Source organism: Diabrotica undecimpunctata, chromosome 4 (assembly GCF_040954645.1).
Source record: "Diabrotica undecimpunctata isolate CICGRU chromosome 4, icDiaUnde3, whole genome shotgun sequence".
Taxonomy (NCBI): domain Eukaryota; kingdom Metazoa; phylum Arthropoda; class Insecta; order Coleoptera; family Chrysomelidae; genus Diabrotica; species Diabrotica undecimpunctata.
In genome coordinates, this window is record NC_092806.1 from 8,145,477 (window position 1) to 8,168,813 (window position 23,337).

Sequence of the window (23,337 nt, forward strand, 5' to 3'; positions counted from 1 at the left end):
ATTTATTGAAGACGTTTCGCTTTCTGCTCAGAAAGCATCATCAGTTCATCTAAAAAGAACAATATGAAAATGGATGTTTGGTTTCATATTGTTCTTTTTAGATGAACTGATGATGCTTTCTGAGCAGAAAGCGAAACGTCTTCAATAAATAGATGAAGTAGCCATCGTCTTTGTCTTTTATTTCTCCACTTTGACCGAAAAACCCACCACTCTTCGAGTGTACCTTAGTTTATATATATATATATATATATATATATATATATATATATATATATATATATATATATATATATATATATATATATATATATATATATATATATATATATATATATATATATATAATACTAATAAATAAGACACATACGGGTTTTTATTTTTAATTTGTTTATTGACAGAACTATGACTGACTGATTGACACAAGACAAGAGTATCTAGAAAAATAAGTGGTCTCTTTAACTAAGGGTACTTTCATAACAGTACTGTGCAAGAAAGTGATCAAAATGGAGATTCAGATACATATTCAGATTTATCCTGTGATTTTGGCAGTACCAATTGTGGAACTGTAAGTACTCCTTTGGGACTTTCCCACTTCCGACATAATAGACTATTGGAAGGATTGAGCCATTGATCCATTGAGCCCAGTACCTACGTCTTTACAGTTCAACTATATTTGGTTATTTCCTCACAAATAGGTCTTACTCCATTTTTTAAGCATTCTAGTATGCTTTTTAAGTAATTATTTTTCTTTTGACTCTTTTTAAGGTTTTGCAGGAAAGTCTGATTATAATCTTCTTCTATTCTCTTGTTTTCAAGTCTTGTACTGTCTACTTTTAACACTACAGTTCTGGCAGGGTCGTTCGAAATAGGGTCGCTTAGAAAGAATATCGTCATTATTACGAGGACGTTCTTTTGGATGTATATATATTTAGGGATTCTACAGTATCCACTGCCTTCCCTCGCTCAACCGTTTCCATCTCTCTCTGTTGTCCCATTCTCCATCGTTTAGGCCTCTCTTATTCATGGCGTCATCTACTTCGTTGCTCCAGGATTTTTGGGGTCGCCCTCTTTTCCTCCTTCCTATGGAACTCCATTCAGTTATTCTTTTTATTCATCTGCTGTCGCTAGTTCTTCTTACATGTCCATACAACTTTAGTCTTTTTTGTTCTATATATGTTAGTATGTTTGTATATATGTCTGTTTCTATTCATGTTCTTTGCTTTATTTCGTCATTACTTCTCCTATCCATTCTTGTTACTCTGCAGCATCTTCGCAGGCATTATATCTCTGTTGCTACTATCTTACTGCTGTTTTTCTTGTTTATGATCCAATTTTCACCCCTTCTTTTTTGATGATGTTGATGTACTACATCAAAGTGTTACTGTTGGAGTATCTCTATCCACCGAGAAACTTGTTCTTCTGGCTGTTTAAAATTCAATAGCCACTGGAAAGCGCTATGGTCAGTTCGAATTATAAAATTTCTATTATAAAGAAAATCATAAAAATGTTCTAGGGCTTTTATAACAGCTAGGAGCTCTTTTCTGGTAACGCAATAAATATTTTCAACCTTTCTTATTGTTGTGATAATGCGGTGCCAATACTATGCTGATATGCGTCATAATGCAACAGAAATTGGAAATTTATATACGCAAGGATAATAACTGGACGAGAGAAATATCAAATTTGAACACTTCACAACAGAAGGAATTCGAAGAGCAACAAAACTTGGAACATAGGATCTCTCAACTGAACGAGCTGTTGCATAACGCCAACAGTGAAAAAGCGGAATTCAACTTAAAAATAGCACAGCTTCAAGCGGATCTCCAGCTAACCAAGGAACAACTGAACGTCTTGGGCGACATACAGGACAGCGAAGTCAAAATCCTCAATTTAGTTAACGAATTATCTTCAACGCGAAATGAATTGTCGTCGAATATCGAGGAATTACAATAGATTGACAAAAATTACAAGACAGAATTGGAGACGTCCAACAAAGAACTGGAAAGTGATGGAAGTGTTAAATAAAGCCGAAAACAAGAATAAAGAACCGAGCAAAAAAGTAGATATTACGTTAAAAAAATGTCTTTTTAGATAATAAACGAAAAGCAGGAATCCCAGAAACAATTCATCCAATGGCTATTTTCCGACATCGAAGGCTTAAAGACGCTCAACGCCAGCGACTGGCAGGACAAATACGCTAAACAAATTGAGAAATACGTCAGATCTCTCAAAAAAGGGCAGCAACACCAAAAGTGATACATTTACAATCGCAGCTTGAGCACTATAAAAATACTACAGACCACACGAAGGTCTTGTTAAACGAACTATAAAAACATGAGAAGCAAGTGGAAATGACATAAAGGGGTCAGTTAGCCGCGAAAGAAGCGGAACTAGAGAAATTAAAAGCTAGTCATCCATCGCATTTGTAAACAAAACTTGTGAATTTAGACAACTTTTTATCTAAGAATTTCGAAGAGAAAAAAAAGCTTTTAGAAGAGTGCCAATTATCCAAGATAGCTACAATAGGAAAACTGTCAGGGGAGGTGAAGCATGTAGAAGTTCTTCCACTTCTTTTTTTTTTTCGTTAAGGGACTTTTTCTATGTGGAATAAATCTTGAGGAACTGCCTTAACAGAGAAGAGATGGAGAGAAACCACCAGTTACTCTCTCTTTCTCTCTGAAACAACACATCACGCGAAGAAGACTAAAGGATGTCGAATACCATACCATCACCACATTTTCACGAAGGATAAAAAACAGAGAAAAAAGACATTATTATTGCTTTCTAGTGATATCAAATAAAGTTTAAGTAAAACTTATTATTGTCTTGGTAGATAATTAAATAATTTGCCTATTAAACAAATAACTCTTATAAAAAACTATTTATAAAAAGAAAACGTTAGGTAACTTACGCAAACTATAATTTCTTCCTTTTTATGAATCATTACAATACTGAAAATCATCGCCTTTCCCTTAACCTCAACCTTAACCATTTTTGAAGGTTGTCTCCACTCTAACCCGCAAAGAAGCAATTAATGTTAGTAATAAATCATACTTACTCAACCAAATCCATATTTTATTAATATAAATAGTATAATCCGTAAGTTTCACACTCCAGTTATCAGTAAAGATGTCAACAATGACTCGCGTAATAATATCTAGTACTATTGTCTCAGTGGTGTTAAATTCCGTCTTCGGATTTGGCCCTTTTGATTTCCATTCACATAGTAATCACTATTATCCGAAGTTTCTAAATGATCACCAGTTTAAAGGTCTCTTCAAACCACATCTTGGCGGTTCCTCTGTCGATGAAGACAGTTTCAGTAAAGGAAGTAAAGGTTTAAGTGGCAACCAATTCGTTGCGCAGCGTGGTATAGCTGGAGAAGACATAAAACACGGAGATTCCGGTATTTACAAAGGAGAAGGTGCTTTGAAGGGTTTGAAAGGTGAATCTGAATATTATTTTGATAGCGATGGAGTAAACAAGGAACACAGCGATGGGAAAGAATACTATGGAGGACAGCATTTTGGAAATGAAGGTAAATCAATTTTTTTATAAATATTCAGTGAATCAATAAACAGTTCTTGTATCTACTTCCTTTATTTAATTTATGCGTCTCACAGTGTTTAATTTTAGATAAACTTAAATGCTTTTTTATTTACATAATTTTTTTTATTTAGCTTTACGTGTCTCTACAGCGTAGGTCACTGACACAGGTACAATTTTGGTACAATATCAAATATTGGTACAATTATTGATTATCAACTTCTAAACTACGTTTCTTCTTCTAAATTTCCTGGTAAAGTCTGGTTCCATAGAGGAAATTAATAAGGTTTTGGAATTGGTGGCGAGCTGACAATAATTTGTAGGTTTCGACTCAAAAGATTCTTTTTTTCTGTTGTTGTTGAAATAGGGACAGTCTACGAGAATATGTTTAACATATAGAATATTACCACAGTGTGTATATGTAGGTGGATCTTGGGAAGTCATTAAATGTTTAAGAGTTACTCTTGTATGGCCGATTCTAGGTAGGCAAATTAAGATTTTGTTTTTTCGTGTCATGGAAGGAAACTCAAGCTTTTTAACGGTGGGATGGTTATCACGAAGCTTGGAAGGAGTTTTATTCAGTGATCTTGCCAAAACATTTGGATGATATTTAAAAATACGACTGTAAATCAGTATGTAATTGTATGTTTTCATTATCCGTATTAGAAGATGCGGTTTGTTTACAAAGAGGTCAGCTAGATCATGGTTATGGATATTCCCAGTGAGCTTAAACTATCGGAAGAGATTTGAATAGCTTGAACCAAAGGATGTACCTTGTATATACTTTTGAGAGATTAGATAGATGCTAAAGAGTCTGTACATATTGCTACTTTTTTATATTCTGGTGATAGTAAGTTTGTAGCTTTGAGAATAGAGAATAATTGATTAAATCAAAAGATATGATTAAATCTGTGTTTGAACTTACAGCACATCCAACAGCTATAGGACTCTTAGAAGCATCTGTGTATACAATTTGGTAAAATCTGTTGTTAATCAATTCCTTAAAGATTTGCCTTAAAAATTGTGAATTTATCTGATGCTTATCATAAGTAATTAACGAGAGAAAAAAATCTGCTTTCAATTTATTCCAAAGAGGTGATATTAATATTTTAGTTGCGGCTGAAAGATCGATGTTTTTCAGATGTAGTGAGAAATACTGTGACATATATTGAAGTTTAATAGAAGAAGGAGATTTTAAAAGGTCATTACTTAGTAATTTAGAGGCTGGATTTTCGGTATAAGCTGAAATTCGAGACGAATATTTTAAAAGGAGTTGTTGACGACATAGCCAGAGGGGAAGTTCATTAACTTCTCTGTATAAACTCTCTGCGGAGCTCGACTTGAAGGCTCCAAGGAAGATTCGAAGTGCAGTGTTGTGTACAGAATTAAGAAGTTTTAAATTTGATAGACTAGCTGACATATAAATGAAACTGCAGTCGTCTATTTCAGAACGAAAAATTTTAGGATTAATAGTACTGGCTGTCCTGCGAGAAAACTTAATGATTTTTGTCTTTTCAACAGAAAAATTAAATCCACTTACTTACTAAAATCCATTCAAGTAATTGCTCAGTAGCATTCTCAAACGGTTGCAAGTGGCAATAGTGTCTTTGTCTCAACAGAAAAATATTAAATCATCTGCGAAAAGTGCAAACTTGACTGAGAGCTCAATTTTTTTACATATATCGTTTAAAACAAGTATAAAGAGTGTAGGACTCAATACCGACCCTTGGGGAATGCCATCAGTTTGTTTGAAAGTCCTAGAAATTTTGCCATTTTCTCTTACGTTAAAGGTTCTATTTGTTAAAAATTGATTAATAAATAAAAATATATTTTCAGATCTACGGTACTTCTTGAGTTTAGCTATAATAAGAGGCCTATACAGAGTATCGAATGCTTTTTCGATATCAAACGAAATAGCTTACGTCTTGTTTACACTGAAAGGTGTTAGTTATTGATGTTTGGAGGATTGCTAGATTGTCTGCTGTACTTCGGTGTGATCTAAAACCTGATTATGCCAAATTTATTATTTTAAACTTTTCTAGGAACCACATGAGTCTTTTATTGATCATTTTCTCCATAAGTTAGTACATTTGAGAGAAATTGGTCTGTAGAAATTTGGATCAGTTGAAGGTTTGCCTTTTTTTTTAACAGGAATAATTATAGATTTTTCCCACAAATTTCGAAATGATTTTTTGGTTCATATTAAATTGTAAATTTCAAGCAGTTTAGCTAGACTAGGCCTTGAGAGATATTTAACAAAGATAAAAGAAATGTTATCTGGACCTGCAGCTGAATTTTTGCAACAGTACAACGTGTCTGATAATTCTTGTAATGTAAACGGCATATCTAGAGAAATTTGATCGGATAAACTGGAGTTTAGATTAGTAGACATGGGAAGCTGCCAATTGGAAGTAAGTCTATTTGTTGCTTTCTTATGAAAAGTTTCACCCACGATAATAGCAATTTGTTGACTACATGTGACTGTGCTATTTTGAGTAAGTATGGCAGAAATTTTTGAATAAGTTTTCTTTCCTGTCATGTGTTTAATTTTTTTCCAAATTTTGCTAGGAGTGTCAGTATTTATTTACATAATAAAATGATATGCGTGTACCAGTTTTCTGTATATTAATCCTAATTCAAACATGTTATATATCCCTATATCTAAGGTAACATCCATATTATATTGAAGTGATTTATCGGTATTTTACTTGTTGACAAATATTGCATGTGATTTATTAGTTCTTTGTTTAATTTATTAATTCTTGCAAAATTTTCACTAAACTTATATTCGGTTTTTAGCTAAATCGAAAGACGAAAAGGCCATTAAACAAGGTCACCGAAAGGGCCATAAAGTTACAGGATTCTCGACCTCTCACCATAATGACGAAACAGGAAAAACTGAAGAATATTACGACGAGGCACATGACGAAGCAGGCGGTGAAGCTTTCGAAGGAAAATCTGGGGGTTTCGGTGAAGCTGGAAACTCTGCTTTCAAAGGAGAACACCATGATGGGGGATTTAAAGGGGAAGAGGTAAAGAAGGGAGTACATTTTGATAAAGGATCTGGTTTGCATGAAGTCAGTAAAGATGAAAAGCATTTTGGAGAGGCTAAGTTTGGAGGAAACGATAAGGCTTTTTCGGAACATAAAGTACTCGACAATGGAGGGCTCAGTGAATATAGTGGATCTAATAAATATGTAAGACACCATCCAGAATTTTATGTTTAATGTATTGTGGTAAATAAATTTATTATTAAGAATTTCATTGTTTTTTAGTCATTCTCATTTTTGTCAATGTCATTTTTTATAACTGCACAACTTCACAATCTTTCATAGAGATGAATTTAGTTCGTGCTAATTAAACTTTTAAACTAATTAAATTTAATTTAATTATACTAATTAAACAGTTAATAATATTATACAGGTATTTTGTAACAATCAAATAAATGCCAACAAACTGTTAAGTAGACGAAGGTTCAAATATTTTGTTTCATTCTACCAATTTTTCCAAAAAATCAAATTCGATTCATCATTGTCTCTCTCTGCTCAACCAGAAAATGGTACTTTATATAAAAGTCAAATAGTTTTAACGCTTACTTTTGACATAATTTCTACCAAGAGATGTTTGAATCGGCGAGGGTGTTGTTTGGGGTAATTTTATTGTACTGTAAAGATGTAAGTGGTGGAATGCCAATGGGGTTGGGTGCGTACACGTCCGGTGGAAAGATGTTGGGGTTCGGTGGGATGGGGGGTATGAAAAGTATGGGCGGTATGGGTGGTATGGGTGGTATGGGTGGCATGGGTGGCATGGGTGGCATGGGAGGAATGGGTTATGGAGGTAAGTACAATAATAACTGTCAAGTAATTAGCAAAGAGTACTTCTGTGCTTAAAATAAGTGTTTAAGATTGAGATTTTTTGTAATAAGTGTCAATTTTTTTTAATTATACTGGTTTATTTAAATATATATTTAAATATATATATATATATATATATATATATATATATATATATATATATTTAAATATGCAGTTTAAAATATCAGCAATTCACTCAGAAGGAAATCTCTAGGAAAACTATTTTGTTCTATATCTCAATGTTTCGCCACAATTTTAAGACTTCTTCAAGAGAAATCTGCAAATTTATTAGAATGATTAAATGCTAACACAGGATAAATATTTAATTACTTACAGCATATAGTTACCATAAGAGTAGAATTTTAAATTTTTTAACATATCTGGATGACATTGTTTCAATAATTTTTTGATTGCGAGCTTTTGGAAGGTATATTTTATTTTAATAGAATGAAGTAATGAAAATACTTTGAACAAGTTATATACCTATATAACTTCTTAACTTCTTCTTTTATCTTGATGCTTTTCGTAACTTCGGCTACACTGCTACACCTATACAATATCCATGGTGTCTTCTGATAATAATTTACCTATCAGTATCTATATTTTTATTTTCTGATAGCCACTGTAATTTTTTCCATGTGTTTTTTCTCTCCCTAACTCTTCCTATATACTTCTTCTCTTTGTATATCTGCTCACTCTTTTTTTTTCATGTAAATTAAAATTTTTACTACAATTCACTGTTGATGATTCTGTTTAGCCAGTAAATTTTACATATATTTCGGATAGATCTGTTCTTTTTTTAGTTTTTGTACTTTTTACTTTTTAATATGAGTTTGGATTGTCTTATGTTTCTGCTGGACGTAAGCGGACTGTATTGACATTTAATCGAGATATTTTTAGTTTTGTTTCATAGCTTATTTAAACCCTTGAATTTTTTCCTTTTTAAGTCTACTTTTCTTCGGTATCTGTAGAGTAGGGAGGGCGAGTTAGGTCCTACAGCTCTTAGGCCACAATTGACCCATTGTGCATCCTCCCAGGGAGCTTCGTCCTTAGCTCATTGACCATCCTGCTATTTCTAGGAAGGTGGACAAGTCACCAGGGACAGGGAAAGGTGGGCCAGGACTTGCCGAACGCGTACTCTCGTATTAACGATAACTCCGGGCATTTACATAGGACATGCTCTACAGTTTCGTCTTCTCATTCACACTTCCTGCATAGAGGTGTATCTGCTAGCCCCTGTGTGTCAAACGTAGGTTTTTCCTGGTCATTCTGAAGTATTTCTTTAAGGCTGGTTTTTCGTCTCACTACTGATGCAGTGCAGAATCGGTAGATCTTCTCGAAGTATATGCATTTCGATTTGGGTGAAGTGGGTTATGAACCAGAACTGCATCACTTGTATACCTCTCGCATAGCCTTCTCATCGTTTTTAAGAGAAACGTTGTTAAGTCTATTCTTCTTAGTAAGTCTTTCCCAATTCGTTCTGTGTTCTTCTCCATGCTTTTTTGTCTAGTTACGTTCCTCTTTTCTCTTGTATGCTGTGTAAGAATTATTGTTGTTTTGTTTGCTTGATATAATAATAAAGTTTCGTTAGTTTTGGAATATCAAAAATGTATACCATTTTAACAATTTGATTTTTAATGGTATAATCTTCCTCTTAGTAAAATTGGACCTCACCTTAGCAATTCTTGATTTAATATCTGTTGTCATGCCCCATTGAATGATAACAATTGTTTCCAAATACATGTACTTTTGAAATATTTTATATGTGACTGATTCAGTAAAAGTCTTTATAGGTGTCCGGTTTTTACTTATGATCGTTCATTTTGTTTTTAACACATTTAATTTAAGACAAAGTCTTTAGATGCTAACGATATACCAAAACCAGAGTACATAGCCCTCTAGTAAGGTAAGAAATAGAGAAACTGATTCCATTTGGCGGCAAATTCATTCGGCAAAAAACGTAGGTTCTGAATTTTAGGCGGTATATTCAAAAAAATATGCTCTGAATTTTAGGCGCCAAAATTCAAAAAGTAGGATTTTAATGGAAAATAAATATAGTCATAAAATAAGAAATAAAAACTTATTCTATGCCAAAAAATATATTCTCTCTGTCCAAAAATATAGTATACACTTAGGCATTTTTATATATATGTAGATGTATAACATAATATCAGACAGAGAGTATATATATTATGGTACAGGAAAGTTTTTATTTATTATTTTATGACTATATCTGTTTTCCATTACATTAACAAATCTAATTTCAGAAAACAACAAAATAAAACACATAGGTATATATATATATATATATATATATATATATATATATATATATATATTATATATATATATATATATATATATATATATATTGTTATGATGTGTTGTTTGTTTGAATGATGAGCAATGAGTATTTTAATAATATAGGGTTTTTATCGCGGTTCTCAAAGAATTAGTTTGTAAGTACTTTTTTAAATTATCTTTATTATAACTATTATGAAACACCCATATATATCTAACCTAGTCAATGTAAATTTAAAATAAACTATCTTTAAATTGATATTCTTATAAAACTAATTAAATTCTATAGACAATGTAAAATTTAAACAAACTATCTTCAAAATTGAAATTGTTATGACATTAACTAAATTATATTAACAAAATTTTGTACCTTTCTTTCACTGACTGCCTAAATGAACTGTTTTCCACTATATAGATTCTAATCATCACTGAATGTCTTCGTACTTCGGTTATCCTTGTTTTTGTGAAATTACTTTTTCCAATTATCAGCTTCTACCAATTTAAGATATAGTTTTCTTCACCAGCATTTATACACCACCAAGCAAACCAGCAAACACCATTTATATTTATTCTTCTTTTCAATATACCAATATCCAATTATTATAAGTTGATTTATATTAATCTCCAATCATAATATAATTTTAATTCCTTCCAATGTCCATCCAATATTCTTCTAATATACTTTTATAATCTTCAATAATTATTTGTGTATAATTATAAATGTGCATTAAATATATGCATAATTTTTAATCTTCATTTAACTCACTATATTAAACAATTGGACTATTTGTAAGTGATTCACTGACTCCAACTAACTTTTATATTTCTTACTAAATTTTTCTGACTGACTTCTTGAAAATTCTGAACAATTTACTTCACTAACTAAATGTGTCTACTAACTTTCATAATAAACTGGCCTGACTTCTGACTAAAAACTGCCATCTTGAATCCAAATCACGGGTATTTATATCTTTTTGGATATTCTAGAACCATTTGGTAAGAGATCATGTTCTATTTAGTTCTATTAAATACATGTCTGAATTTTCTGGAACAAACCATTTCGCAAACATGGCCATCTCCGGTGATCCAGAGAATTCCATTCTTTTCTATTAATAATTTTGTTGACATTTAGGCTTTTCAGATCAGAATAAACATTTAAATCATTAAATATATATAAATTAAACATTTTAAACTAACATTATTATTATAACCCCACTTATATTCGTATTATGATTAATTTCTATCTGTCAATTTACTGTATAGTTGGTTGCCTATGCACATGGCTCACTTAAATATATTTACAACATTAAAATACAACTTTTTACACTTATTATATGCTAATTTATTAAAAATGCCCTCACATAAATATATTTTTATTAAATTCTCTAGTATATAACTTCTTAAAATAACCAAATACTTGTTATATCTAAAATTATCTAGTATATAACTTACAAATTAATTTTTTAAACAATACCTTTCTTTCTCCTATATCATATCAATATATATATATATATATATATATATATATATATATATATATATATATATATATATATATATATATATATATATATCATGAGACTTGTTTATTTGTATAATTTTCTTTGGTAAAGTATTGTCAACAAATATCCTCTTCCTCCTCATTCCTTGAGCCCTTGTTAAGGTGTGGGTGGAGACACTCTAAATATTGTAAGCTTGCTGTCTCCATTGGCTGCAATCCTGTACCAGATGGACAACTTCATAGTAGGGATTTTTCCACCAATCTTCATTTAATCTTCCCATCGTGTTGGGGATCTTCCTTTTGATAAACAAATATAGATGCGTCTATATTCATTAGTACTGGTTTGTTCTTCTCAAATACTCTTCCTTAAAGGACTATCTGTAGATAATAAAGTGTAAACTCTACAATTTCTGCAATCTTGCTACTTTTTTTTTATGAAATAAGGCAAATTTTAGGAATGCAATTATAAGAGTTAAGAGCTTTTTATAAAATAAGGCAACTTTTAGGAATGCAATTATAAGAGTTAAGAGTTTTAATGATTTTAAAATATTGTGGATCTTGCGAACTTGCAAAGGCGTGGATTACAATGTTGCCACTAACACATTTTTTTTTGTTTCGGTGGATATTCAAAATTCTTTAGAAATAAGTTATTGTAAATTTAAGTGGCGATTTTAGTTGAATTTGCTACAATCTGTTTTTTTGAAAAAAAAAGCAATTTATAGTATAATCATTATTTGGGTAAATATACAAAATTAGTGAAACCATGGCAACAGCACTTACATCTATGTCATAAGTCTCTTGCTATGTCATACTCCCACCAAAAGAGACTAGTAATACCGATGGCAGTATCGTGCGTGTATTTGATATTAATATTTCATTATTAATTAAAAGTTTCTGTTATATACCTATATAATTTTTGTAAATATTTTTGATATGATGTTTGATCAGACTAATTCCTAATATATATTGGTCGAAAGATTTTGCATGTGGTTTTTGAAGATGGTGAAGAATAGTGACTCAATCCATTCCTGTGAAAATTCGCCTAAGCCGTAAATGTTGTTGAACAACGGAATCAGAATATTAATGGGTTGAGAGCCGGATTAGTCATAAATTTGAGAATCACGGTATGGATACCGTCGGGACCAGAAGCTTTATTATTCTTCATGAAAAAAAAAAAAAAATAGACTTTTGACTCTAAGCTTTCGTAATAAGGAAGGCCTGATAGTTGTTTATCAGTATTTATGCAATTTTCTGGACGTTCATCATGAAAAATTATTTCTATAAATCAGTCCATAGTACCGTAAGAAAACTCAATCTGAAAATGAACAATCAGAATTGTTTTTAAAGAGGAAGAAGGAGAAGAATAATATTAAATTTTTATGAATATAGTTTATTAGTTATTTTATTATATTATATATAAGGAATATTACATTTGGTTCAATTTTCTTCCATTTTTATTCATAAACAACTTATCCTCGCAGTAGCCTACCTATCATCTCCTAGTTTGTCCAGAAACTGTCCAGCCTTGATCAGGAAGTGGTGAATGATTTTCCACGTTAATATAATATTCGATTTTTCTTTTTATTTCACATAAAAACTGATATTTTTATGCATATAAGGTACTCTGAAATTTTTTTACTTATAGGGAATAGTATGATTGTTAATAATATCTCTTTAGTGATATCTAATATTCATGATACTTGTATTTATTACCAAAAGTGGCTCATAGCCAAAATAATTTGTATCAAATTAGGTCTGTCACAGTAGTTTTTGATCAAAATGATTTCTTAGATGCTGTGAACCCCAAGTTACAGTTCTTTCAGGGACAACTTAACATCTTCCACCCCTTGATAATGTACGGACTATGATAGGTTAACAATTTATAGGACGTGACTAAGTTAATTATTTTGTAGAGAACTGATACACCTGTCACTAAATGCATAACTAATATCATATGGTTTATGAATTTCTCACACTTTTATTTTAGAAATTTTTTTAAAACGATTTTCGGATTGGACTTTCGAAAGGTCAAAACAAAAGAAAAAGTGTAATTTTTATTACAATTTATTGTAATATATGCAAATATTATATATTGAATAATATAATTTGGATAAACGAAAACTCTGTTGGTTTTTTATGTAACAGTTAATATAAAGGCATACCTATTTAGGAAAAAGATAGTTCGTTATGTATCCTTTACTAACATACGATTAAAAAATTAATAACATATTGTTTTTTCAATTTAAGTTATTTTTAGGTTTAGGTTTTGGCGGAGGCATAAAACAATTAGGCGGTATGGACGAAAGCAGTAGCAGTTTCGGCGAAGGTAAAAAAGCTTTCGATGACATATTCTTCAAGAAAGGCTTTGGTAGCCAAGGAGGACAATTTGGGATGGGTCAATCAGGATTTTCAAAAGGAGATGGATTATTGAAAAACATTAAGGGCGATTTGGGGTTTTACAGCGGAGCCCAAGGCGGAAAAAACATTTTTACCGACGGAAAAGGGTATTATGGAACTCAACATTTCGGATCTAACGGTAATTTATGTATATATATGGAATATATTTTTTTATATTGTAAAATTGTATTTTAGTCCATTGAAAAGTTACATTAGGGTTGCATTTTTGAGAGTACGCAATATTATTTTTAGTATGTTGGAGGGGGTAAGAATAAGTTCAAGTTTATGGGGTCGACACGCTTGTTCTCCGACCGCCATTTTGGAAAAAAGGGTGCAAAAAGTGTTCACGCTATATCTCGTAAAATAGCAATCCTTCAGAAAATGTTGGAAACAATTTTTCTGTTGGGCCGTATCACTTTTTTCTGACAATAAAATTGTCAATGTGACAATAACAATGCAGATTATTTGAGGCCTGTTTTTCGGCAACCACACATACTTCCACAGTTTCCCTTGCATCTGCATCGTTTATACCGCATGCGGTCAGAGAATCATCCTTATTTCCACTATATAAAGAGACGAAAAAACTTCTTGGCTTTTCTCACTAAGAAATAATGCTATTCCGCTAGCTAAATTAGGATATTTCTGTAAATGTTTGTCTGTTTGTAAAATTGGTGCTACATTTTGTGGTGGAGGAAAGGGTCGATAATAAATTAATAATAATATAGGAAAATAATAAATTGATTTAAAATGATATTAATAAAGAAATATACATATAATAGAAAACTAAGTGTAATGTTCTTTTATCGTATGCTTACGTACGAGTAATCAAGAACTCAGTCAACTTCGGAGCGCTGTAAAACCCAAAAAGATTAATAAAATTATATAAATTTGTAGTGAAAATTATTCTTTAAAAAACCCTCTATATTAGTGCTCTGATGTTATTTTATCGCAAAATGACTAGAAAAAAGTTATAAGGCCAAAAAGAAAATTTGTTAAAAAATTTTCAGTTATTTTTGTTAATAATTTTTTTTATTTCCATTTTACAATGAAAAATAATAGAAATAAAGTTGTAGACAATGTAATGTGCTACAAATAATATATAATATAATTTTCAACAGTAACAGATGGGATCAAAACATATATAATATAATATAATTTTCTGCAGAGTTGCTAGATTACAAATTACAGCGCGAAAGCCCTTTGCACCCCTTTTTCCAAGATGGCGGCCGAGGGACAAGACTGGCGACCTCACAAACTTGAACATAAGCTTATACTTTCCCTCCCAACACATCAAAACAATAAAATTGCGTCCTCTAAGCAATGCACGCTAAGGCCTAAAAAATGTAACATTTCAATGGACTATTTTTACTTTTGCCATCTCTGCACAACTAAGATTTAAAGTTATGTTAAGATTACTTCAGTTTTAAATATTTCTTATTAGGAAAAAATGCTGGAGAAGCTAACGCTAAACAAGGGCATAAAAACGGAAGAACTGTGAAAGGATTTCACACCCAACATGAATCCAACGAAGCAAGTAACACTGAGGAAGTATATGATGAAGAACACGATGAAGCCGATAAAAAAGCAATTAAAAATGCTGAAGGTAATATATTTCTTAAGAGTATTGTAAAAATTAATAGCTTAGTTTGTTAAAGGGATCAATTTAATTTTTGCAGAGAGACATACAGAATTTTTTTTAAATAGTTGTCTATTTTTAATTCTAGTTTTTAATTCTAGATTTTTTACAGATTTACATGATTTATGGACAAGAATATGCAAAAAATTAATCTGCTTGTAAGATTTTTTACATTTATCCGAATTATTTCTACATGCCTTCTCTATTCGTCGATCATCTCGAAGTTAGATCTTCTTATTGCATTAGGTTTCTCGTTTAAAAATGTCTATCAACGCAGTAAATCTAAGTTTAACGCCTAACGTGAGGAACAATTCCATGGACGACAATCCAAGCCATTCTTCTAGCCATTCTGCAATCAGGAATTTTCAAAAACACGCTCAATATATCAAAGCGGGAGTTAACGTTAAAGAAACGTTGGTAAAGAAACAGAATTAATCACTACTACACAAACAAGAAAACTAGAATACCAAGGACACGTGATGAGAGGACCAAAATATGTAATGAAAGAAGATCTATTGGCCGAAAGCAGAATTCTTGGTTGAAGAATCTACGTGATTGGTATCAATGCAGATCGATTAATTTGTTTAGAGCAACAAGTTCAAAAATAAAAGTAGCCATTATGAATGCCAACCTCCGTAGAGTGGAGAAGAAGAAGAGTGCTACAAATATGTAAAGGATATTATTATTGTATTTATTTAATTTCTTTGTACTTTTAGGTGAATTTGGTAAGAAAGCTGAGGAATCATACAAAGGGGAAAAGGGAGATTCCAAATTTGAAGCAGAAGAAGGTAAAAAGGCGGGCACGTTTGTGAATAAGATGGAGGAAGCTAAAGCAAGTGCAGGTAATGGAAAATTTGGTGAAGGTAAATTTGGAACTGGTGGATCACAGTTTAACGTTAACAAAGGAGGAGATATCAATGGCAATTCTGGACATCATGCTGCTAATAAAATGTTTAAGACTTTTAAAGTATAGTCTGTAAGATATAATAATAAATGTAGAATATTAATAGAAGATTTTTTTAATAAAATGTGTAATCTACCCTACGTTTTTTCTCTTTGTTTTTTATTGTTCTTTCTTCTTTTAATGTAAACTTTAATCTCGAAAAAAGGCCCTCTAAGCATTACGACAATTGATAATGTTTTTGTAAATTTTTAACCTAATCGGCTACTTGTGTAAACGAGAATAATGTATCCGACCATCGAACAATACTGATTGAGTTTGATTTTGGAACAGGTGAGTCAAGTGTTTTCTATCAAAAAAAAAAAAAAATTAATGACAATAATATTATTAAATTTATAAATGACATCTCACGAGAGGACTGGAGTCAAATATATGGCATTTTAGACACAAATATTGCTTTTAATACTTTTTTTTTAATATTTTTATGTATCATTTTGACATAAACTTCCCTCTTATAAATAAGAAATCTAATCCAAATACTAATAAATAGGTTAATAATGAGGTAGGTGAGACAATCAAGTTATGAACTGAAAAATTTGCATACATTATCTAGAGCAGTGGTGCTCAAACTTATGCTGCATGAGATTTACCACATAAACTACAAGCTTCCGGAGATCGACTGCTATACCCTGTTTTTAAACCAGGAGGAGTAATTGAAATTTACCATGCCGCAATGTTTGTTTGTAATTGGTCCAACCTTAAAAAAGTTTACTCCAATGTTATGAAATTTTGACACTAATGGCATTTCATATTATAATTAAGTTATATCGGCGATTTTTTGTGTTTTCTGCGCTATTCTTTTAATTTTTAGATTTTTAGTCTGCTTTTATATAAAAGAGAGTTGTGTTTAGAACTCTTTAGCTACGTATTAATATAATATAATATTTTTGGATTACCGTCGAAGACCGATATGATCAACCAAAAAAGAAGATGTATTTGGTAACTTTACTGTGACTTTCTTGGGTGTGTGCTTCATAGTAAAAAAAACAATTTTGAAAATAAAAAACTTTATTGCACATTTTAAGTTGATAAAAAGTTGTAACTACAGAGAGTTGTAATTAAAGTCATGTTTTTCATATTAATTCTATTTGGAGGTTGATGCGTGGCACTGCATATCATCCACAAGTATTTCATATGATGGTACGTAATTACCGAGGGCCAAACGCAAGCATGAAAAGAGATGTTCGTTAGTTAGCCGATTACGATATTTTGATTTCACTATCTTCATTTGGAATAATGCAGATGCACACAAGTATGTTGATTCAAAGAATACCGCGAGCTGCAGAACTACTTGTCTCAAAGACGGATATTTCTCAGACGATATGAAAGACCAAAATTTCGTATCGGTCGCTCTGGATTTAAGGTGTATTTAAAGACGGAAATAATCTCCATATTGAACGTAACGGATATTTCAGTAGCTATTTTTTCCACGTCTTCACACAATAAAATGGATTAGACATGAATGCTACAATATCTGTCAGTTTTTAAAATTAGCAAAGCGTCTTTCAAACTCACTATGAAGTGCTTGCAGCTCCGTCTCGTAATAAACATAATTCAAATGAGCGGCTACCCTTTTTTTCAACGATGGAAAGTTGTTTAAATCCTTTCTGCTAATTTGCTTAATCAATAATTTCAATTTGTTGACAAAAGAATGTATTGCACTCATTATATCGATAATTGTTTTATTTTTACCTTGTAGTTCAAAATTAAGGAAGTTCAAATGATCTTTTAGGAAAGCCAGATCACTGAGCCATTTTTCGTTTTGAAGTAGATGAGTGTCGTCCCCTCGTTCTTCTAAAAAAGAAATTATTTTGGGAAGTCGCTCCTAGAACCTATCTAAAAATTTTCCAAGGCTTTCCAAACCACCTCACCAAACCATCTGTATGCAGAAGTAAATCAGTGTGTTCCGCGAAGTCACTAGCTTCAAATTGCGCTTTAAAAAGACGTCGTTGCAAGCTTCGCGCTCTGATTGAATTCACAATTTTTGTTGTCATCTTCATGTCGTCCATATTTAAAATTTTGAAACACAAAACTTGCTGGTAAATGATGCAATGAAATAAAAAAAAAACGATGAAAAGTTATCGTTAGCTCGACATAATGCAACAAATCCATTGTCAACGTCAGTCATGGATGGTGCACCATCTGTTGTAATACACACGAGTTTGTAAATCGGTAGCTCGTATTGTTTTACAAAATTTATAAAAACGTTGTATATATCTTCTCCGCAAGTTTTTTTTTTCAGATTCAGCATTGTTATCAATTCTTCTTTAGCCGACATATCAGAAAATACTATCTGAATGAAAATACACAACTGGGCGGTATCAGTCATATCGGTTGACTCGTCATATTGCAAAGAAAAGTACATGGCATCATAATTATTTCGATCATGCACGTATGGTGAGTCAGGATAATCCCCGTATTTTCTCCGTGAGTCGTGATCGACTTCAAAAACTTTGGCGATCGACCGGTCGATCGCGATCGACCTTTTGAGCACCGCTGATCTAGAGCATTTTCTGAGTTCTCCGACAATGGTTTGGGATGACCTCCGCGGAGCTGTTTCGCAAAGCAGTCAACAAAACCATGATAGCTTTGATGATCGCCAACATCCGGACCGGATAAGGCACTGAAGAAGAAGAACCAATGCATATGCATTGCTCTAAACTAAATTTAAAGGAATTTTTGACTGCAAACATTCTCCATTCAATTGAAGAATTTCTTTGTTAGTTTATTTAGTGTTTTTGTTTACTTGTTTGTTTTAGTTAATGAACTGACGAATTTACACAAACTATGTTTGTCTAAAAGGAAATCAAGTATTTGTTTATTTATTTATTCTTTTAATTTTATTATTTTTTTTTCATTACACAAACATTTTTGGATTCTTCGGAAATTCAATTTTTTTTAATTTGTTTTCACGATAAGACGTTTTTATACATAGTAAATGTTTTTTTTTTAATTTGTTATCTAAAACATCTTATCCTTCTTCTTTCTCGCTATTAGCAATTCTGCTTGTCCATTGGCAAATTAATATTTCTATGAAAGGTTGTCAGCCGTTTAGTCCCCACAGTATGGTATATCCAATACGTTGCAGTACCTTGGTGTTTTCACTTTTCTTTCGGTCTCTCTCTCTTTCTCTCAGCGTTTCTAATAGATTTTTGCTGTGGCTAGTCATGTTTATTGTGCCGCCTCCATTACAAATGCCTCCGTGCCGAAATTTGGCGATACAAATGGCAATTGTAGCTTTGGAAACTGCTGTATGAAATTTTTCTGCGAATGAGCGGTGAAACCATCATCTCAGGTCTTCAGCCACCAGTTTTGGCTTCTTCCTACTGATCTTTTACTTAGCTGATCTTTACTTTAGCTTTTAATATGATTTGAAGTAATTCATATCTTTCACCTCTTACACATGATTGTATTTTTTTCCTCTTCCTGACCATGCTTAGTAATTCTTTTTGTTTACTTATGCTCTTTAATCGTTGGATAATTTTTATACCCATGGAATTCTGAGCATCCATCTGAATATATCTCAAAAGCATCTATTTTTTTTTTCTGTTTCTGAGTCTACTGTCCAACTTTCGCAGCCATACAGCAAGACATAGAAAACGTTACATCTCATCATCCGAATTCTGAGCTCTAAACTAAGGTCTGATCTTTTATACAATACAATTGTATTGTCTTATACTGTGTTATAAAGACATCCTCAGGTCTAGAGGTCGAAAGAATCCTAACGTATTTTATTTTCATTAACTGTTCAATGCTCATTCTTTACTGATCACTATTGTTGATTGATTTAGTTTTTAAGTTGGGATCTAGTGTTAAATTCATTTGCTCTTGTGTTAAATCTCTGCATTAGTATCTGTATAACTATCTTCATCTTGGACTATTTATATTGCGTCGTCTGCATAACAGAGTAATAAAATAACATATTTTGACTCCTTTGTTCTTCATTCTATATTATCTTCCTTTGGTGATGCTTTTATTAACTTCATACATGATTAAATTGAAGATCATAGGTCTTAATGAGTACCCTTGTCGTATTATTTTGCCTGTATACAGGGTGTTTCATTAAGAATTTGCCATATGGTAACTGGAGAAATCTTAGCACAAAATACGAAGATTTAACCTAAAACATTTAAATAACATATATTCCTCATTACCGAAATGATAATAATACTCATTACCAAACAGTTTATACATGTTAGGATACTTTAACTAGTGTTAAAAGATAGTTTTCTGCTGTTACCAGAGGCGTGCTGTAGGGTTATATTCTTCCCTTTTTCTCTCTCACAATCTACGCCCCTGTCGTAATTATCATTTCAGCATGTTTTTTTTTATTATTCGTTACTTTTTAAGTAAATATCTTCCTTTTGTCCCAATGCGATAGAGTAAGTAGTTTTCAAGTTTATCATCCAGCCTCAAGAGTCCACTGCTGAACATAGGCCTCTTCCTCATGTTTCCAACCCCGTCTATCTTGCGCCGCTCTTATCCAGTTTTTGTTGAGTCTTCTTAAATCGTCAGTCCATCTTGTAGGTGGTCGACCGACGCTTCTCTTGTCTCCCTTGGCCTCCATTCCAATAACCTCTTTGTCCATCGACCATCTGTCATTGTAGCTATGTGTCCTGCCCATCTCCATTTTAGTCTGGCTATCTTCTCGATGATATCAGTCACTCTGGTTCTTCTCCTGATGCCTTCGTTGGTTATTCTGTCTCGCAGAGTTATTCCTAACATGGACCGCTCCATTCTTCTCTGCGTGACTCTGTTTGGTAGCTGCTGCTTTTGTTAAGGTAAATGTTTCTACTCCGTACGTCAAGACTGGGAGGACGCACTGATCAAATACCTTTCTCTTTAGGCATGTGGGCAGCTCACTTTTAAAAGTTTCTCTCAGTTTTCCAAATGCTGCCCACCCAAGGCCGATATTTCTCTTCAGTTCATGAGTCTGGTTATCCCTGCCAATCATAATTTCATGTCCCAGGTATTTATATCTATCTACGAGTTCTATTTCTTTCCCACCAATACCGATGTTCTGGTTGGGTACCAAATTGGTCATGATTTTTGTTTTCGAGATATTTATATTTAAACCTACATTTTCTGTAGCCACGAGTTCCTGTACCATCTCTCTTGCCATACCTAGATCTTCAGCTATTATAAGTATATCATCGGCGAAACGTAAGTTGTTTAGATATTCTCCATCTATTTTTATTCGCTTTGTCATCCAATCCAAATTCTTAAAAGCATGTTCTAGCACCGTATTAAAAAGTTTAGGTGACATTGGGTCTCCTTGTCTAATCCCCCGTTCTATTTTTATGCGATTACTGTTAGTATATAATCTGACAGTGGTTGTTGCCTGCAGGTATATTTTGTATAATAATTTAGTATATCTATAATCTAGCCTGCATTCTTTAAGCGCCTGTAATATTTTGCTTAGCTCAACTGTGTCAAAGGCTTTGTGAAAATCGATAAATATTAGAACTAGAGGTTTATTGTATTCCACTGCTTTCTGTATTAGGGTTTTTATACATTGTAGATGGTCATTTGTTCCGTAACTTTTTCTGTTCCCTTGGTTGATAAGTCTCTAATTTTCTTTCCATTCTCTTAACTAGTATTCGCTTAAACAACTTATATATATATATATATATATATATATATATATATATATATATATATATATATATATATGGCTGAGGAGGCTAATCGGTCTGTAATTCTCTAAATTTGCTTTGTCTCCTGCTTTGTGTAATAGAATCATAGTAGCGTTGTTCCAGTCTGTTGAAATATTGGCGCTGTGAAGGCAGATATTGAAAAGTTGTTTAATTGTTTTAAGTAATACATCCCCTCCAATTTTTAGTGCTTCTAATACTATTCAATCTTCACCCAGGGTTCGATTATTTTTCATTTTCTTCAGGGCTTCTTTGATTTCTGATTTTGTTATATCGGGCATTAAATCTGATCCTTGGTTTAATACCCCAGCTTTTAGTGTAATTCTAGGTTCCGTATTGTTATCTTTTTTTCTTGATCTTGTTTTCAAGTTATTTGCGTTTAAAGGCAATGTTTTAAATACATACATATGAGTAATAAAAAAAAACATGCTGAAATGATTATTACGACAGTGGCGTGGATTGTGAGGGGGAAAAAGGAAGTATCTATCCCTACAGCACGCCTCTGGTAACAGCGGACAACTATCTTTTAACACTAGTGAAAGTATCCTAACATGTGTAAACTGTTTGTCAAGTTTGAACAAAAAATATTGGAAGGTGTTAAAACAATGGGCTAAAATTATTTTAGAATATTTGTAATAAAACACTCCGTATTTCGGTAAGGAGGAATATTTTATTGAAATGATTTAGGTTAAATCTTCGTATTTTGTGCTAAGGTTTCTCTAGTTACTATATGGACAATTCTTAATGAAATTAATACCCTATATATGGATTCCATAAGTTGTCTATCTATTCTTTCATTTTAATAATTTTGGTAGATGTGTTTAATAGTTTTTATGATATACATGTAAACTTTTAAATTTATTTAAATAGTATCTTTCCCCAAGAAATTATAGCTTCTTCAGTGGAAAAGTGTTCCAATAATTCTATGGAGTACTGTATTTGTATCGTTATTCTGCCAATATGAATAAGTCCGAGTTTTCCTGTTCAGCGAAGTATTATTATTTAAGACCGCCACTACGATTTTGTCGAATGCAATTGCAGTACAAAGTACAATCATGTGGAAATCGGATGGGAACACACGTGTAACGATTTTGCAGTATGAGTTTTACTTTCAAAATCAGGAACATGTCAGATAACGATATACTTTTAGCGGCTCTTGCTCTTTGTATAAACAAAAAAAATACAAGAAACGTAGGTGGTGGTGCAAAGATTGGTAGCTGAAAAGACATACATACTGTCACGTTCCTTTATTCGAAGAATTGCAATTATATCCAGATAATTTTAATTCCCTTTTGTAAAATGTTCGAAAATTATTAATTTTCTTTTTTACCATCTCTTAAGTATCTGCTTTCACTTCTTGAAATTTAGCAACCAAAATATTCACAGCTTATTTTCTAGCGGTTTTATCAAGATATGATGTCGATTTTATTTTCTAAAGACACTCTTGTTCTTTATAAATGTCAAAGAAATCTCTTAAAAACTTTACT

General features: G+C 32.1%; 2 protein-coding genes across 2 annotated transcripts; both read left to right on the forward strand.

Moving 5' to 3' along the window:
* Window positions 1–3,101: 3,101 nt before the first annotated feature.
* Window positions 3,102–6,802, forward strand: LOC140439111 (uncharacterized). Its single transcript, XM_072528804.1, has 2 exons — window positions 3,102–3,538; window positions 6,346–6,802. The coding sequence occupies exons 1-2, from the start codon at window positions 3,130–3,132 to the stop codon at window positions 6,771–6,773; spliced, it is 837 nt and encodes a 278-aa protein (XP_072384905.1). The 5' UTR covers window positions 3,102–3,129; the 3' UTR covers window positions 6,774–6,802.
* A 436-nt stretch (window positions 6,803–7,238) lies between these two features.
* Window positions 7,239–16,233, forward strand: LOC140438056 (uncharacterized). The gene is made up of 4 exons (XM_072527768.1): window positions 7,239–7,383; window positions 13,460–13,738; window positions 15,041–15,202; window positions 15,952–16,233. Exons 1-4 carry the CDS (start codon window positions 7,239–7,241, stop codon window positions 16,206–16,208), a joined length of 843 nt encoding a protein of 280 aa, XP_072383869.1. The 3' UTR covers window positions 16,209–16,233.
* The last annotated feature ends 7,104 nt before the right edge of the window (window positions 16,234–23,337 follow it).